Raw genomic sequence first — 20,068 nt, forward strand, 5'->3', positions numbered from 1 at the left:
GCAATTAAATTAAGGTATTAACAATTGTTATAAGTACATAGACTTATGGTGGGGCGGGGTCAGTAGGTCAGGGCACTCATAACTGGGGCCATTGTGACATCAGAGGAAACTCAACCAACCATCACCCTTCTTTTACAGCTAATTTGCATGCTGTAATTCTATTTGTTCTGATGTGGTATAAGAGAGACTGGGTCGATGGCAAGAGCTCCCGCTGATAAATTCCTGTCCACCAGCTGTCACTGCAGTGTCTCCAACTGTAACTGTTTTTAAAAGTTTCATGCTTCTGTTCTAGCAAATTAAGAGCCAGTTCACCAGGACACTTCATAAGCTTTGATTTGCTCCGTGGCATAAAGTAGCCAATGTGTACCAGTGAATCTGACCTTAAAAGTTAAAATTAAAAAGCTATGTAAGATTGATACTACATAACTTCAACTCATTAGAGGCAGTGTGTCACAAGCATAGCATTCTCTTTGGGCTACTTGTTTACTGTTTATGTACGAAACGTTTAACCTTTATATGTTGTTTGTTTTTGTTTTGTTTTTAAGAAATCAGTTTAACTTAAGGTTTTTGTTTGATGGAGTTAAGTTTGAGGGCTCATATCAGTAACTTAAGAGTAAACACATTACAAGAACGTTGGAATTATACCAAAAAATAGCATTACAAATCAAGATTAACATTAGCTTTTCCTTAATACCAAAAGTGTCAGACTGTATTGATTGATTTACTCAATAGGCAAATCAAACAAAATTATACCATGATCAGATCCTCACCATTCCTGAAAGGATCAAATAAAGAGAAATACAGACAAGAGCCATCCCAAAAATAATTTCTCAAGTCATTAGAAAAATACTAGCCCAAACATCATGATGATACCTCTCAGCCCCAGAAAAGCATTACACAAAGGAGAGGAAAGAACTGCAGCATGCATTGTAAAGTGTTATGAGATCATCAGATGAAAAACACTATGTTAGAACTAGGAATTGTTATATTATTATCAATTCAGAATAATAAAACAGCTAGTTTCTGAAGCTTGACATCTTTATAAAAAAGTGAAACTATATCTACTGCAGAGTTCTGTAGCAGGGTTGAATTCTGTAGCATTGAAATCACAGAATACATGAGGCCCAGAATACAAAGATTTAAAATTACAGAGTTTTAATTTGAAATGGAATGTTAAAACAAAACTGCAACAGTCTATATTCTTATAATCTCATGGGAAACATGGGAGTCTAAAATAATTCAATTAAAGTCAGTGAAGCTATGACAATTTACAGCAGCTGAGGATCTGCCCCAAACATTTAACAGCATTTTCTGAACTTTTCTTCCTTTTTTTAAAAAATTAGGAGGTATTTGCATGAGAGCAGAATCTTTGTTCCTTCAGAGTTGTTCTGCTCCTGCTGTTTGTTTCCCATATATAGTCATAATCTTCTGTATGTCACATCATAATTATCTCCACAGCAGCCAGTTTTGATGTCACAGAGGGTTTTAACTTCAGCTGAGGAGTAAGCAGCAGGAGCAGATGAATGCCTCAGGAAAAAGATCATGCAAATATGTCCCTATTAATATAAGATAGGAAAGAGACAAAAAACTGTCTACGTAAGAAGAATTCTGTCTTATCTAATTTAGTCTCTCTCTCTCTCACTCTCACTCTCTTTCTCCCTATAATCTATTGGGATTTCTAATTTGGTCATCACTGTAGTATCTCAATGGCAGATCATGTTGAACATTTTAAAAAGTTTTTCATGACGCAATGGTACATATCCAAAGATAGATAGGTTTTTATTCTGTGCTCCTTCAGTGGGAGGTGAGATCATAAGGAAAGAAGAATGGGGTCATAGGAAGGAAAAACTGAAGACTTAAAGGAAAACAGTAGTATGTAATTTAAGATATATTCTACTCATTAACATCTGATGACAGAGTAAATGAATTTAAAAGTAAGTGTAATAAACATACCAAAATCATAATTTGCATTTCTACAGGAAGCTGCCTTCTTGGCAACTGGACAAAGCATTTGCTTTAAGCATGTGAACAGTCCCATTTAAATCAGTGCTATTACTCACATGAATAAAATTTTGTAGGATATGAATCAAGGACAGAGAAGATCATATTTTCCATTAGAAGGTGTGGAAATCAGAAATTTTCATAACCGTAAGGTAAAGTCTGAATTCATACCAAAAAAAGATTATTTTAAGGGACCCTGTCAAATTTAAAATTATATATTTATAACTAATTGTCTTATCTGTGCCAAGAAGGATTTTAGAATATTTAAACCAAAAGAATATTTAAAATATAAAATACTTTGTGGTCACAGTGCTTACTTTTGTACGTGGCAGTAATCCAGTAAAGCTCTTAAGCACATGCTTAAAGTTAAGGAAATTTCTTGCTGGATTGATGCTTTGGAAGATGAAGTGAAATTAGCCAGTTTCATTGTTTTTAATCCAACTACCATATTTCTGCCCAGTTTGGATTGCAAATTCTGCAGTGGAACGTTTGAATCCAAACAGAATGCCGTTTTCAATGCTTTATTGTTGAATATTGAAAATATTTCTACTAATATTAGATTTTGTAAAGTTTGGTTGTATTGTTGATTTTTTGTAATAAACAAATACAAAATGTTGGGCCTAAATTATCTGTGTCCCTTAAACAGCTTTTAAATGTAACACACACATACATTTTTTTTAAATTATGGAATTTATACTAACAACTTTATAAGTTTGTTTTATAAAGACAAATCTGTTCTGTGCATTAGTCTGTATCGTCAAATTGAGTTGGTGCTGAGAAGCATCATTAAAATGTCAGCCCCCACTGAGAGAGACAACAGTCCAATTCACTGAACGAAGATATTGAATCAATTATAGGGTTTTCAAAAAATCTGCTTTGAAAATGTCTTTAACGAAATGTTTGCCAAACAAAAATATTGAATCAGCTAAGGTCCTCATCCTGCAAAAATGTACACGCACTGAACCTTATACACTGTGGGACTGACTGTGCCCAAAGTTAACTATGCATACAAGTCTGCAGGATCAGGGCCTAAGATATCATAACCAGTAACTGGAGTTTTCCTTTAAACTTTAAAGACTAAGAAGGTAAAACCATAGAGCAATGAAAGAACTGGGACAATGTATTCAAATGCCTCAATAAAGTCACAAACTGGAGGATCTCTCAGAGCTATCTCAAACTGAGCTATCCTTCAGCCTCTGAAGGCCTAGATTTAATATCCTTATAGAGACACTAATAAGAAATGGTTTTGTTCCATTCTATGATAGATGGGTATGCCTGCATCTTCAAACATCATTCCTATTTGCATAGCTCAAACCCCATGTTAAAGAAAGGCCCAGGGCTGGTGTTAGGAAAACTAAGACAAGCTGGGATTAAGCTGCATTGGATGAACTGCTTTAGGAACTCTTTCCCAACACCTGCCTGTATTGGCTGGATCTCTGTTCTGTTGTAACCTTGTTTTCATAGACGGTAAACTCACCCTGATGTCAATAAGCAAAATATTAGCACAAATATTTCAAACACAATAACGCTGGTATCCTGCCTTCATAGTTTGAACCAGGGCTTTAACATCATCTTGTTCTGTCATGTCTTACGAACCATAGGTATGGCTGGTTGGATTGCACAGTTTAGCAAGTGGGGGCAGGAAGCTCAGGAGAGAATGATATAGTCAGACTCTGGGGAAAGCAAAGTGGAGCAGTTTAATTCCAAGTCTTCATGTCACTGACCTTCTGGGATTATGAGTTTAGGGATTCATTTTGGAAAGGTGAATTGTACCTGGATTTTCATTTCCAGCTATGTATCAAATATCTGAAAATATATTAAACCCCCTAGAAAATGAGTGACATATTTTCTAATCTTCATACATAACTCATAGTTAGTTATGCATATTTAAGGTCGGTGAGAGTGTACTGTCATTCCTTGTTTTTTTTCTCTTGGTTAAACTCTTCCTTTTTTTTTTTAATCAAATGCTCCCTTCTACCTCCATGAATGAAGAGGAGCAGAAAGCAGCTGATCTGGGCAGAGAGAGAAGGCTGGAAATGCAAGCTCTTTACCATTCTCTCCCCTTCCCTTTGAAGTCCCTCTGCAAGAATTGGGCTTGAGAGGCCCAGGTCAGAGGCGAAGGATAGCTGCACCAACCTCCTCTGCCTGGCAGGGATTTTTGCCATCAGTTAATACTAACTCTTATGTTTAATTTATACCAGTCCCCCACTGCTAAACAGAATCCCTAGCTAAAGGAGTGTAGGGGGTTCAGAGGATGGTCCTTTAAAGGTAGGAGTATCCCAAAAGCTGTTCAGAGGCACAAAACAGCTGTACAGGGCCTAAAGCCTTTGACAGCTTCACAGAAATTCCCATGCCCTCCCCTTCCCCATCTCAGTGGAAAAATTTGGCAGAAACAATCGCCAAGTTTCATGTTCCATACAAGTGGATTGTTTGGCCCTTTCTTCTAATACAGCTTGAGAATTGTGCTAATCCCACGATCTATGACAATTTTGCTTTGTACCTGGGGCTTCCTGGTTGGAGAATCATTATTATGAACTGCCATGAGCTCAGGCGAGAGTGAACTGAAGGGGGATTTTGAGGGGCTGTCCTTTTGTGGGAAATAGGTAAGTATGCATAGTATGTCTGAGATCCACATGAAAACCTAATCCACACTAAAGCTCTGTGAGCAACTCAGCAGTGAGGCCAGGCATTTAGCAGAAAGACTGAAGTATTCACTCACCCTTACAGATGGTCCTTTAGGGTTAGGATTGAAGAACATTGAGGAAGCAATTACTGTACAGTATTAGGTCTGTGCTATTCACATTCTTGGAAGAAATAATACTCCAGTCTCCCAAGCTGTCAGTCTGGCATCTTTAAACAGGACTAAACTTCCTTTAAAAAAAAAAAAGTATAAAACCCTCTGTGAGCTACAGTGATGCATATTCAGCAGAGATGTGAATTCACTCATTATGCTGTTCACTCATTAAGCTCACAGGAATAGCAAATGTTTACTTGAAAAAGTCACATAGGAAAAAAATTCAGCACCAAGTTACTGGAGGACTGGAAGCTCCTCAAGTGTGGGAGTTCTCAGAATTGCTAAACTATGCTATCAATATCAGATTGAGAAGAAGACATTGCCTCATGCTATAATCTTGTGTTGACGGTAAATGACTTGGGATCTAGTGAGCATGCATACATGCAAAGTCTGTGGCTTAGATACTGAGTGGGGAAGAGGGAAGGGAATTTGTAGTGAGCACCAAAACAGCATGCTGAATCTGGAGTGTGCTATTTTTCTTTGCATTTTGAGTTGTAATGTGTTGTAGTGATCTGATAGCAAGGAACTTCTGAGTTCACTCCCGGTTTTGATACAGGTTTCTTTTGTGGCCTTGGGCAAATCACTTTGGGCCAGTCCTCCTGAGCATGGAAAGGGAGCAAGAGGCAGGAGTTCCTAATTACAGTTCCACCATGGTGGTTCTGCTCAGTAGAGGGTGAAGAAGCAGCTGCACCTGGTTATTTCTGAAGTGACCTCCACAGCTGGTCACTGGTGTGGAGGAGGGATGTGGCCAGTAGATGTGACACTACATGGGTCTACCAGCCAAAATCTGCAGGTAGGGGCTGCAGAGAGGCACTGCATCCTGCCTCCCAAATGAGGATTCTCTCCTTGTGACCTACCTACACCCCTAAACTCCCTGCATAGTTCCCCGCATTTACCTGAGCTGTGTGCAGGGGGCAGTGAAACCAAGATCCTAACTGTAAAATAGGGTTAATTATTTACTACCTAATTAGAGTGTTGGGAGAATTAGTTAATGTTATCAAGCATTTGAAGTGGAAGAGTGCTAAATATTTTAAAGTGTGGTAGTGTTCAGTATTTGATTTCTGTTACAAATCAGAGGAAGAATGGAATAGAAGGATTTATGGGGCCAGATCCTCATCTGGTATACATTGGCAGAGCTCCATTCTTTCAGTGAAGCTATGCCAATTTACACTAGTAGAGGATCTGGCCCATGATTATTTTAGCAGGGACCAAAAATAAATGAAATCATCCTACTTTTTACATGTTTCTGTCTTCAAGTTTTGTATGTAAATTGATACACAAGGTATGGAACCAGAATTTTGGCTTAATTCTTATGTAAAGGGATTTTTATAGTAGTTAACTCTACTCACTTGAATTGTATTACACCCGTTTGAGATAGAATTCTGACTTTTTAATCTGAACACAGATGAAACCCTAACATTTTATACACTCACTTTGACTCACATATTTTACATGAGCATTTTTAATTGTTTTGTTGTTGGAAAGACACTGTATAAGGAATTGGGTATATAAAGAAAAAAATGTTTGAATCGTACAGCCAAGTGTTTTCCCGGCTGGCTCAGTAAATGTGTCCACCAATCTGGCACCTAATAAAGCCTGTTTTGTCTTACTACATTGGACAGGGATTTCATTACTGTTTCAGTCCTCCATTCATCACTTCAACAGGGTATGGAGATTGTTTGTTTTAGATATCCTTTTTTCTGTGTTCCTTGCTTGTCATAGGATTTAGCCCTGCAAGCACACTTGGTTTGATTCCCAAACAGATTAAATTTCAGTTTTCCAAGAGAATTTCCATGGTTGGTATGAATCATTCCTCCAAAGGCATTAATCAGCACAGAAGAAGCTCATAGTAGTGTTACTCTTCTTCTTTTGTTACTGTGCCTGTATCCAGTGTGACTGTATTGTTATTCAGCAAAACACCATATATGTGGTGCTAAAATGAAAACCTGAGATGACCAGCTGTTTTGTTGCCCACCACCAAAAGTTCATTCTCCCTTCTTCAGCCTTCTCCTCTTTGCTTTACTGAATACCCTGTCGAAAGACCAAAGCGAGCTTTTATAGAATTCTTGTCAACAAGAACTAAATGATTTAAAACCTCTTTTACAGAAGATTGAAGTATTTGCAGCAGTGGAAATCCATTCTCAGAATCTGAGCAATCTCATTTCATATTGAGTGTATGGAGGAGGAGATACTGGAGAAGACCTTGCAGCCTGGCTCTCAAGAACTCAGTGGGGTGGAAGAATGGGGAGAGAGAGCCCAAGAAATCAATTACAATTGAAAGGGAAAATGCTACTAAACCATTTTAAAGTTTTTTGTGCAAAACTTCATTTTTGCTTTTTCATCAGGATTTTGTTTTCATTAAAATTTTCCAAGGGGCTCTAATTATAACCCATCTTGACATGTCTACTTTTGGGAACCAACTATTCAGAATATCAAATGCTGTATGCCACCGGTTACCAACCTGAGAAAAAATGTGGTAGGGTTGAACACTAATAAAGCACCCTTATTCTTTGCTTCCTACACTGGAGCTCAAAAAGCTGATTAGTTAGAGAGAGAGTTTGATGTGAAGAATTTGACATGTTACACATGAAGGCTCAGAGCATTTCAGCCTCTTAGAAATTCAGAGTAAATCTTCATAGTGATTTTAAACTTAGGGTGGAAAAGCAAAAAGAATATGGAGGGAGGCAGTGGGATCTCATGAACAGAGTTGGTGACTGGAAAACAAGATCCTTACTATATCCCCTATCATGTGTTTGGATCTGTTCTTCATTTGCTGTGTAGAACTGAGCAAGTTACTTTATTCTCTGTGCCTCCATTTATCAATCTTAATAGTGGCTAGAACAACTTCCTCCCAATGGTGTACACATTAGTGTTTGTAAAGTGCTTTGAGATCCTTCAATAGAAAAATGCTACATATGTTCAAAGTATTATTAATTATTACCTCATGTGACTCTGACTCAGACACTGAACTTGTTATTTATAAAAGTATTAGTACCAGCTAATTAATCCTTTTGTTGTAGGATGGTTTCTTTTTCCTAGCACTGGTCCTCTAAAATCTGGCCCACAAGTGGCCTTGTAAACTAATTTGACATCGCTGAAGGGATTACACTTAACTCTGTTTAAGAACGTCTCCTTTTGTATGCTTATGGTTATGTTTGGAACTCTAAGGTGGTTTTTTATTTTATTTTTTTAAATTTAACTCTTTGTTTTACAGATGAGGGCAGGAGTGCAGTTGACCATGCAGGTGGTGCACAGATTGTAGTAGACCATTTAAGGTCACTGTGCAGTAAAACAGATCCAGCCAATGAGAAGCTCTTGACTGTCTTTTGTGGCATGCTGATGAACTATAGCAATGAGAATGGTAAACACCACTGAAAATTTGCTTTATGTCTGCCAGAAGAACTCCAAACCTAAAAATCAACCAAATATCTCAATTCTATATGTAAACTTGATATTTTTATTAAAAGTAAATGCTCCCAAAATATTAGTTGCTCCTGCTGTACAGATTCACAATACCATAAAAATAGAAGCATACTGTATAAAGTTTGTATAAGCATCTTGAATTATGTATTTACTTATATGTTTAAAAGGGGTACATGTTGATTTATGATACTGTACTGGAAAAAATACCTTTCCAGAGAAAAATCAGGTTGCATTAAGTCAAAAAAGGGTACTACAATTTTAAATGTGAAAATTATCCCTGTCATCTAACTTAGCCTTTTTTTTAAACACGATTACCTAAATATAGGTATATACCAGACAGTTTTCTCTTACATTACTTTTACATTTACATTACATTACAGTGAGCATCCGATGAAGTGAGCTGTAGCTCACGAAAGCTTATGCTCTAATAAATTTGTTAGTCTCTAAGGTGCCACGGGTACTCCTTTTCTTTTTGTATATATAAAAGCACTTGTTATTATATTTCATATAATTGGGGGGTAATTTAGATACATGTATAACACTCTTAATATCTGCAAATAGTAAATAAGTGTCTATTCATTCTATTCAATAATAATAAATTGAGGGACTTTGATGGGGTAGGAAGGTGAGGTTTAGGGAAAATGGTACATAACTGGACGTTTTTTAACATGAAAAAACATTGATTACTGAATCTAAGCAAATATAGTCTTCTAAGAAGAGGAGTTATACACACACATGGGTATCTGAGTGCACATTTTGTTTGCCTGCAAGTGAGGCAATTTACTGATGCATATTTTCAAATGTGCCAGCTTTTGAAAGTTGTACCCATTAAGTGGGGGAAAAAAGGCAAAAATGAGTAGAGCTAAGTAGTTCCAGGATGTGCACATGTCCCCATAATGCCATGAATTGGAAATTTAGCCAAGCAAATTGCTCCCTCAAGTCCAGCGCATTTCCTAAATTGAAATGTTCCAACATGGGAATATCTAGCTTCCTTACTGTAACATTCTCAGAGTGCCTGAGATGAAGCTCTTTATGTCTTTAGATAACTCTCACACTTTCCAAACTCATGCCAAAATTGTCCTACTTTTCAGGATGTCCCCTGGACTTAATCTCTCGATCTTTTATCCACCTTCTCCTCTGACCACTGGTCTCTCATCTTAAAATCTTCTCTGTAATTTGTTTCTGGTTGAGAATAGTTTGCCTGCTTTTTGCAGTCCCAACCACCTGGAACTCTCTCCTTTGAGAGTCATCCATGTAACTAACCTCCCAACCTCTTCTCCCCTTTGCTTGTTCTTGCCATCCTTATCTCTACTCTTAGCCTAATATTATGCAAAAATATCTATTTACAGTACCTCCTTGCTGCTCTTAAATTAAACAGTTTGTTCTTTCTACTCCACACAGTTTCTCTGCAGTGTTTTGCCCTGCTGTCTTTATGAGACTCGTATTGTATCCCGTTCTGTGAAGTGTTATCTCATTATTTTCTCTCTCACTGTAAAGTGTCTTGAGATGAATAAATTTTCCTACCTATAAATTGAATTTCTAGATTCCCCTGCATTAACTTGGACTAATGGGGCATCCATTATTTCTGATAGCTAGGGAGATAGACAAATCCAAAAACAGAGCTTTTTGCTGTCTAGAGGTATTTTATTGTTTTTGCTTCAGTGACCAGGCTCCACTGAGTTCTTCTTTGGGTAAACGAATTACAAAAAAACATTACCTGTCTTTTCGTAATTGTTGTTCTTTGAGATGTGTTGCTCATGTCCATTCCATTCTAGGGGTGTGCGTGCCCATATGCACAGTTGTTGGAGACTTTTGCCTGAGCGGTATCCGTAGGGTCGGCTGTGGCGCCCTCTGGAGTGCCACACTCAGGTGTTGGTATATCGGGCTCCGCTGGCCCTATTCCCTCTCAGTTCTTTCTTGCCAGCAACTCAGACAGAGGGGAAAAGAGGGCGGGTAATGGAATGGACATGAGCAACACATCTTGTGAGCTGTAGCTCACGAAAGCTTATGCTCAAATAAATTTGTTAGTCTCTAAGGTGCCACAAGTACTCCTTTTCTTTTTGCGAATACAGACTAACACGGCTGCTACTCTGAAACATCTCAAAGAATAACAGTTACAAAAAAGTAACCGTTTTTCCTTCTTCGAGTGCTTGCTCATGTCGATTCCACTTTAGGTGACTCACAAGCAGTATCCTGGAGGTGGGCTCGGAGTTCACAGACGTGTGGCTTGCAATACTGCTCTACCAATGCCAGAGTCATCTCAGGCTTGCTGGGTAAGCTCATAGTGAGATGTGAACGTGTGAATGGACGACCAGGTGGTGGCCGTGGAGATATCTGGAATTGGCACATGGGCCAGGAAGGCTGCCGCTGAAGCTTGTGCCCTAGTCGAGTGGGCAGTTACAGTTGCGGTTGGAGGTACCTTTGCCCGATCATAGCAAAATCAGATGCAGGTGGTGATCCAAGATGAAATTCTCTGGGTGGATACTGGACAACCTTTTCATCCTATCTGCCACTGCGACAAACAACTGTGTCGACTTGCGAAATGGCTTGGTCTTCTCAATATAGAATGCTAGCTCTCTTCTGACGTCCAGGAAGTGCAACCTATGTTCCTCCTCACACTTGTGAGGCTTTGGAAAGAAGATTGGCAAAAATATGTCCTGGCTCATGTGAAATTGTGAAACTACCTTGGGTAGGAAAGCTGGATGCAGCCGCAGCTGGACTTAGCCTTGAAAAAACACCATATAGAGCGACTCCGAGGTAAGTGCCCTAATCTCAGAGACCCTCTGGGCAGAAGTTATCACCAGCAGGAATGACACCTTCCAAGAGCACAGAAGAAGGGAACAGGACACCAAAGGCTCAAAGGGAGCTCTCATGAGCCACGCAAGCACCAGATGTCCCACGGAGGGACTGGGTCCTGGACCTAGGGTTTGCTCCAGACCTTTCAAAAACTGGACATGTTATCAGTGAAGACCAACCTGTCCTGGAACAGGTGGTGAAAAGTTGATATGGCAGCCAAGTGTACCTTAATTGATGAAAGGGAGAAGCTCTGGAGCTTGATAATGCATAAGGTAGTCCAGGATCGAGAGGCCTCTCTGCAGTCAGGCCTAACCCCTTGGGCCGAGGCCCAGCACGTGAATTGTTTCCATTTGGCCAGGTAGTTTGCTCTAGTGGAGGGCTTTCTTCTACCCAGTAGGACCTGCTGGATGTGGGCCGAGCCTGTAACACACAAAATCGAAAGGGAAAGAACCGCTGACCACTTGTGAAGCAAAGAAGAGAGGTGCTCCGACCAACCACCATGGGTGGTAAGAAGGAACTGAGAGGGCGTATGGCCGTCACGCTTGATATACCGACACATGAGTGTGGCACTCCAGAAGGCGCCATAGCCGACCCTACAGATACCAATAAGGCAAAAGTCTCAGATAACTGTGCACGTACACACCTAGAATGGAATTGACATGAGCAAGCGCTCAAAGAAGAATGTAAGATCTAAGTTAAACAGCTTTTAAATAGTTAAACAATTATAAATATAGAATGAATTACTTCTATCCAGAAAGAAAATCGGTTCTGTAACTGGATGCAGTCAATAAACTTCACATGTATTCCCGTGAGAACAATGAGTGTACACTAGCCACACTATTCTTGGCTTTAGCCAGTACTAATAGAGCTTTAATCTTGACATGAGCCTAAGGGCCTGATCCAACACCAGTTGAAACCAGTTGGAGTCTGTCCATTGACTTCAGTGGGTGTTGGATTGGGCCCTAAATAATTTGCCAAATTAACATGAAGAAATGACTTAGAGGACCAAATTTTCCAACGAGAAGTAAATACTTTGGCCTGTATAACCTTTCATTGGCGTTCACACAGATAATTGCATGTATAAATGGGTAATTGGCCTGTTTTGCTCTCTCAAAATTCCTGTTTGCTTGTGGACATATTTTGTTTTGAGGGGCCATGTGCATTTTTCCAGGTGTCCCATGTGACCTACTTTGAAAATTTGATCCGAAGACTATAAAGTGTTGTTTTCAGAAGGGTGGGGGTTTCCTTTTGTGGGAGGCAATTTCAGCCCAAAAAACATACAGCTGTATTTTTGCACCGTATGTTGAACTCTGGGCACAGACCTGAGGACTTGCACCTCTTTTTGAAGGGCACTTACTCGGATTGCATACACAATTTCATTCTGTGCCTGCACAAATTGTGCCCACAAAAGGAGGGATATCGTTCTTAACATTTACTCATAAATGTCTGATCCTACATTGCTTGTGTGTAACTATCTTTTATAAAAAAAAAAAAAAAAAAAAAAAACCTAGACCAAGCTAAAAGAGAAGAATATGGGAAAATAATTAGAAAGCAAATTCCCAGCCTTGGAAGGAGCACTTCTGCCTGTTGTTGTATTCTTTCCTTTACCATTTCCTACTTACCTTGCTGTGCTACAAAATTACAGGTGGGAACTGTGATGTTCCCTTCATGTTTTTAATCACTCACACTCTTTCACATTCTACTATCTGTCCAACAAAGAACAATTACAAAACATATGGGTCTGAGCTGCATTTGACTACTTGTGAATATCTTAACAAGGTTTTTTTATGATTTGCATTTTATGGGTTAAAAACCATGCAAATTATTTTGATTATTTATTTTAAACCTTTTGTTAAAATATGCAGCATTCTCAGTTCGCTAATATTCTCAGTTTCTAATAGCTTCTAAACCAAAACTACATTATTTTTTGCATACGAGAGACTCATTGCTGAAGTTATCTAAAGCGGAGTTTATCTCAAGTTGTTGGACTAAGTTATTTACCACATACGGATTTTTCAAAGCAGGTAACTGGAGACCTAGCTATATACAGTTATTTTTTCTACTTTAGAAAAAGCAAAATCTACAATTTTTATGCATCGTGCTTATTTAGAACGGTCTAATTTGACCAAATGAACTGGTTTAGCTTGCAGCTGTAACTCCATTCATAACATTGTTCTGTAAGTTCACAAGCTAAGAATCTTGTGTATGGTCCTTGTTTATTATAAAAGGAATGTGGCCTGCTTGTGTTTAGGCATGCTGTTTCTCAAATATTTCTTTGTATTCCTCTCAGTATCTCATTCTTTCATGGGTCACAGGGACATGCAAGGGAGCTTGTATTTGCCATCTCTCATTGCACTTTCAAATGTATCCTAGAAACTAAAATTATTTTGCTATTAACCCTTTGGTGCTAGAAGTCAGAATTTTCTGTTGATGGGAGACTTCACTTTCTACCAGCACTTGAAAATCTTGACTCCCTCTGCTGCAGTCTTATTTTACTATCTGAACTTGATCTGACATAAACTGCTCCCCTCTTCACCTTGCATCTTAAGACTAATAGTGCAAAATACGTTCCATGTACAACTAGAAATAAAATGAACATGCCATATGTGTTTGTAGAGCTTTTCCTTCATGACATGACAAAGAATGGGCAGAAATCTGACTTTTATAAATCACAGAAACTCCAATGGGGGTCCAGAGTAGCTGGCACCTTTTAATGAGTTCAGCATTTTCCTCCACCCCGCCCCCTTCGATCTGCTGTCACTATATTTCTTTCTGTGTATATGTATGGGGGCGGAGGGAGGAATGGAAAAACATGGTCCAGATCCTGCAAATTCTTACTCATGTGAATAGTTCTCGCTAATGCGAGTAGTCCTGTTAACCACATACTCCTGTGAGCTGAGACTACTCATGTAAGTAAGGGTTTGCAGGATCATACTGCAAACTGGGTAATTAATTTTAATTATGGTTCTGAGATTTATAAAGCACTCTCCAGATGCTTTTAGTAAAATTTGCATGTACAGTTGTTGAAAGAACCACCCCTATTGTACTTTGTTTCCTAGGCAATGAAGTTATAGGTAAGAAATGAAGTGGATAGTGTGTGTGTGTGTGTGTGTGTGTGTGTGTATACATGTGCGTATAAATCTATATATAAAATCTTTTTGTTTATAAATTAATTTCTTATTTAATTTCAGATTAAACTTTAATCCGTCAAATTTGTCTTTCATTCAGTGCCTTTGTAAAATATATCTAGATGTTGTGTTATACAACAGCTAAGCCTCTCTTAATCTTGCAAACTCTCAGTCAGTATGTGATTGGAATCAATTCTTTGGGTTGATTTTATGTTCTGCTTTTTAAAAAACATGTCTTGTCCTTCTCTAGAAACTGTAACTATACCAGGAATGAAGGGGAGATGGATGGTATAATCATTATGGCGCCTAATAGTAATCAATATTCGAGTAACGCTTCTCTCTAAGACTTACCTTTGCTAATTCTCTTGCCTGCTGTGGTTTGTGTTTCATTTGCATCACAGCTAAAAATGTTAATTGTGCCTGCAGCTGTAAAGATACTTAAATATAGTCAAAAACAATGTTGTTGTGTTTTTATACAAAATGAAAAGTAGCTCAGTGAATTTAAAAGTAGGTGAAATATATTTTTTATAATAATGGAACAATAATTATCACTTAAATTTTATATAACTTAATTTTTAAGTATATTATCTAAAAATTAATATTGACATGTTGAATACCAGCAGCTATTCGTTGGGGATTAAATTAATTTGTCACAATCTTGCATGAGACAGATTTTCCATTTAGTGTTCCATCAGTAACATTGATTAGATCTTTAAGATTGTTGGAAATTCTACCCAGAATCCTGGCCTAACCTAAATTAATATTTTAATCTCAAATTCACAAAATAAAGTTCTTCAATTTGGGATATTCTCCCCAGATCCCATTTTTTGGAGTTACCATGTGTGTCATGTGAAGGGCACGGAGCTATTGAAATTCAAGTTTTAGGTAGGTAATTGTTTACACTGGCGCATGTATTGATTGCCGCATATCTCCTTGTATCTGCATCTGTACCGCACACGACTGTGCTTTTCCTCCTCATAGAACATGTAGGATTTGCTGTCACTGTGACTTCATGTAACACTGTCATACTTTGAGTTGGTATGTGCTGTGGATAAATGTTAAGAGTAAGAAAAAGCCTTCAGGCTTTAAAAATTGTGCTTCCTGTTAAGACAGATGGTTCAAATTTAATTCCAATGTAAGCCAATGGAACTTCAGCAGAAGTCAGGTTGCCTTACTCTATGGCTGAATTTAGCCCTGTGTCTGTCACACATTGACACAGTGTCTATTACTCTGGATCACACACTGGTGGAACGTTGGTTTGATGTTTCTGAATTATCCAGTCTGTGTTCATCAGCAGAAGAGCCTCAGTATTGCTGTTAGTTGCTTGACATTATTGCTCTTAATTACTGATCTGAAGACTGAACCACTTCTAGGTTTCAAAAGTCTCTGGAACTAAGAAGTGATCCAGGGCTTTTGTCAAAGGAGAAGTTGAGCGTTCTTTTCTTCAGCTATTGCACCTCTCCCTCATCATCCCAGAGCATCAACTAGAGACTAAATTTGGTTAGGAGAATCTTCTTCTCAAAGGTATCCCCTGAACGTAAGCATCAACAACTCACCTTTAATTTCATTTTCTTCAAGGATCCCACTCACAAATTCAAGAAAAAGCATTTTCCTAAATTTAGGCCATTAGAGCCTGGCCTTCTAGTGCCATCAGGGACAACTTCATATTCTTAACAGTAACAGAACTAAATGGAATCTTAGAAAATTAGAGATTCTACAGCAGGCCCAGACTTAATTACAAGCAAGGCAAGGGAGATGCTTGAATCCCATGCATTCTCTGCAATTCACAAGCTAATCCTATATTGCTCTGTGGCAAAGGAGAAAATAATTCCCGTCTGCACAAATTCCAGCTGAGAACAATATCTATACTTGAATTTCCTCCCTACTGACAGTTTAGGGCCACGTAAATTATAATGACGTCCCTGTTTTTAGTTGAGCCAGCCTCCTACTCCACGGGAGCGGAATTTGGTACTGAATCAGATACAAGGCTGACTTTTTCAGTCCATACGTAAGTCAGTCTTTGGTCCCATGCTCCTATTATTTTGTTTCCTTACTGGTCATCCCAACTGCCAATAATGTCAGTCAGCTGCAAGGCCTGCTGAAAGATATATGACTTCGTCTTCCATAAAAATAAATTAGTCCTCAGGATGCCCATTTCCTCTCAAAGGATTTATCCAGTCCTTTCCACTTTGTCTTTTTCCTCAGACACTGAATACCCAGGGGAGAATATATTGTCACTTTTTCCCCTGTTCTTCAACCCTTCCTTCCTTCAGGAACAATGATTTAGAATCTTCAAAGAGTAGGAATCTGTGGAGGATAATCCCAAATTAAGGAGAACAATAGGTTTTTTACCAGCAACAGGAGTTCTCCTATTGGCTCATTTCCCCCACAGATCCATTCTATCCCACCTGCCTTTCTATTGAGAACTACAGTCAGCTTGCAATGGAACCGAAGGAGGGTGTGATAGTGACACACTCGTAGTCTGGAGGTAAAATGACATTCAATGCATGCGCTAGTGCATATGTATACTTACCTGAAATTTGACAACTTCAACAGCTCTATAATGTCTGAGGTGGTGCTCTCATATATGCCTAAAGAGAATGTGGCTCTTTGGAACAGAAAACCCAATAAAAGAAATTCAGTTACTGGTAAGTAACACAATTTTATTTGATTTCAGATGCTGAGCCACAATTATAATGATTCCTGATCACCTTCATTAATCTGTAACAGTTGAAGTGGCCATCTGCTTATTTTGTGCACATGATTATTGATTATTATAATTAACAAACTAATATTTTATACTGAAGAGAGAAACTATGAACACAAATTCCAGGAAATTAATAAATAACTTTTGTTATGTGAGAATTATAAATAGCTTTTCTTTTAAAGATTGTGCTGATTTTCAAATTCTAACTCAGAATGTGAGAGAGAGCACCACATCCGATAGGCCCAATATTTTTGAGCTGTTTGTAAAATCTGTGCAATTCTTTATGGTCTTCATTCTGCTCTCTTAGAAATAAAATCTCCAACTGATTTTGGTTGTGCAGAATCAGGTCCTAATTAAAGAGAAACCTAATTCACTTCAGTGGGCTTTGAATCAAGCCCTTTAAAAAAAAGTCCATTATATAGCTAAATGTCTTAGAAATCAAAAGATTCAGGGAAATTGCCAACTAGCATATGGTATGTCCATGTTTACTTCATTCTATTCAAATGTGAAACAAATATGTTTTTCTCTTCTTTGCTGTGTGATAAAACATTTAACAGAAAAAAATGTTATAAATAATCAGTTTTTTAATTTAAAAAGTCATGTTTCTTCCTAACTATCATAAAGCATCTTTCTGTTGCAGACATCTAGGAGTATTAACTTCCTTATCTGTAAATACTGTAAACTTCCATTCTTGGAAAGGGATTTTATTGCCATGGCTTTAAAGAACTTTTCTCCAACTTCCATGTTTTTGTCTTTATTACATTTTCTTTTTCCTCAAGCTCCTCATAGTCTACATTATGACTTCATGTATTTATATAGCTTTTCATGTATATTTCAATGACTATATATATTCATTCTTCCCCCCCCCCCCCACACACACACACATTTTAAGAGAGAGTGCTATTTAGAAACATTGGCCTGATTCTGATTTCAGATAAACCAATTTTACACTTATGTAACTCTGTTGACTTCAGTGGAATAAACTTCTGATATACACTGGTGTAATTGGGCTCCAAATCAAGCCTAGTATATATTTAATCTACTGAACTGTGTGAACTCATACTATTTTGTTTATTCAACTAAATTATTTTGGTCCCATTCCTGCCATGGGAGATGCATACAAAACTTTCAATAATTGGACATGTAGGGCATACTCCCTGGCCAGATCAAAGAGGGAATTTTGGGGAGCGTATCCCATGCCCAGATAAAGAAGGTATTGGATCTATATCCCATGGCTGGATCAGCCCTAAAAGAGAAGGAGTAGATAGAATAGGTATTTAAATTTTGCTAAGCTTAGAAGTTGCGTGTGTGATATTTTAATGATTTTTCCAGCATTAATGTGAAAAATATGTTTGTGTTTCAAAGGAGATCAGTACTGCAAACAGAAATGCTAACTTGTCATTGTATTTTCTTTTTGTATAGATACCCTGCAATCTCAGCTTATCAATATGGGCGTTATCCCTACGTTAGTGAAATTGTTGGGCATTCATTGCCAAAATGCAGCTCTGACTGAAATGTGCCTTGTTGCATTTGGCAATTTGGCAGAACTTGGTAAGTCCAGGATTGTAACCCCAAACAACTGTCAAATTGTTTAACAAAGATTTTTTGTTGTTTTAAGATTAAACCAATTAATTTTAACCGCATTTTTCAGTCCTCTAAATGTATGCAAAATAAAAAGCCTGGGAGCTCTGCTTATTGTCTCTTTAGAATTTATAGCTGGTCGTCTGCCTGTTTAAACCAACTTAAATTCATCTGGGTGCTTAATACAACTAACATTTTATGTTAAATGTATTTAATGTAACTATGTGTATTTTAAATTATCTAGGTTTCTCTCCTTGAATATTGTTACTTAGTGTGAACCTGTGGCAAAGGGCCAAATTCAGACCCTGTTTAATTCCACTTAAAATTAAATGAGGAATGAATTTGGCTCAAGGAAAGATTCCCCAAATGGGAATGGGGACAGACTCGATTCATAAGCTTGTCTCTCACCAGTAAGAGTATATACCGTTAAAAATGTTCTAGGCTACATACTTGCATTTATAAATAATTACAAGCAAGAAGAAAGTTGATGTAAGCTTGGCAGATGAAATCACAACTGCATTTTAGAAGAAGCTTGTAAAATTTGATCAGATCACATTTTGGTCAGCTCTGTGGCCCAAATTCTGCTCTGATTCACCTGTACAATACCATCGCTTTCAGTAGGATTGTATGGAGTGTAAACTAACATAGCATTTGGCTCTATATTTTATTATTCATTCATTGCCTGTTGGTGATATTGTAGAATATCAATTGAGTTCCAGGCATTTTAAGAACTGGGGCCCAAATTCTGTCCTGATGCAAAAAAATCACCTGCACATGTAGCCCTATGATTTGTGTTTACTAAGGGATATAGCAGTATTCCAAGAAACCGTGATAAAATTGCTGTGCTGAAAAGGCTGGACGGTTTGAGATATTAACAATAGATTATATGGGTTTTTTTATTTTCAGACCAAGGCAAAGTAATTGGAAGTTGCAGCATCTGATAGCCATTTGGTGGCCTGAAATTATTAGATAGCTCATAGATTCATAGCATTGAAGGCAAGAGAGACCATTATGAGCAGCTAGTCTAACCATGCATATAACACAGGCCATAATGTTTCACCCAGTAATTCCTGCATCAAGCCCAGTGTATTAGTTTCCGAACTGCTTCTGGTGGACAAGTTTCCATATAACAACAAAAGAGCTATCATAATTGACACTAATGACAAATATTAAATTATAAATTCTTCAGGTAGGGATGATGTCTTTATATGAGTGTACGTTACACAGCACACATGGGCCCCAATTTTTACTGAGGACTTTCAGTACTAGCCCAATACAGATAAATAAATAATAGCATTAATTATTAATAATCTTTGCTAATCTCTCCACTGATGTCCCCAGGGCTGAATGAACATAGAGACTGAACTATTTTCCCATCATCAGAGGTGGTCTAGGTTTGTTCAGATAAGGGTTGAGACACTGTGGCAGAACCATGCAAAGGAAACTTGCATGAGTGCTACTCTTGCTGTACCTGCACAATGAATATGTTGAGTACAATCTTCAGGTCTTAATAGGTATGTACACACTGCAATAAAAGATCCCACAGTATGGTCATAGACGTTCAGGCTTGTGTTGGAACCCATGAGGTGGGTAAGCATCTCAGAGCCCGGGTTCCAGCCCACGCCTGAATGTATACAC

At 38.1% G+C, this 20,068-nt stretch overlaps 1 protein-coding gene across 15 annotated transcripts in view; it reads left to right on the top strand.

The window, feature by feature from the left end:
• Window positions 1-20,068, top strand: part of RAP1GDS1 (Rap1 GTPase-GDP dissociation stimulator 1) — a 171,251-nt gene that overhangs the window by 109,151 nt on the left and 42,032 nt on the right. For 11 of the 15 annotated variants that reach the window (XM_038400650.2, XM_043513660.1, XM_038400654.2 and 8 more), the window contains 2 exons: window positions 8,010-8,156; window positions 18,272-18,400. In XM_038400650.2, coding sequence (XP_038256578.1) covers window positions 8,010-8,156; window positions 18,272-18,400 — 276 coding nt within the window. The remainder of the gene's footprint in view (window positions 1-8,009; window positions 8,157-18,271; window positions 18,401-20,068) is intronic. The other 4 variants (XM_038400657.2, XM_038400659.2, XM_038400660.2 and 1 more) reach the window with 1 other exon arrangement.

This window comes from Dermochelys coriacea, chromosome 4, assembly GCF_009764565.3.
Source record: "Dermochelys coriacea isolate rDerCor1 chromosome 4, rDerCor1.pri.v4, whole genome shotgun sequence".
In the NCBI taxonomy this organism is placed as follows: domain Eukaryota; kingdom Metazoa; phylum Chordata; order Testudines; family Dermochelyidae; genus Dermochelys; species Dermochelys coriacea.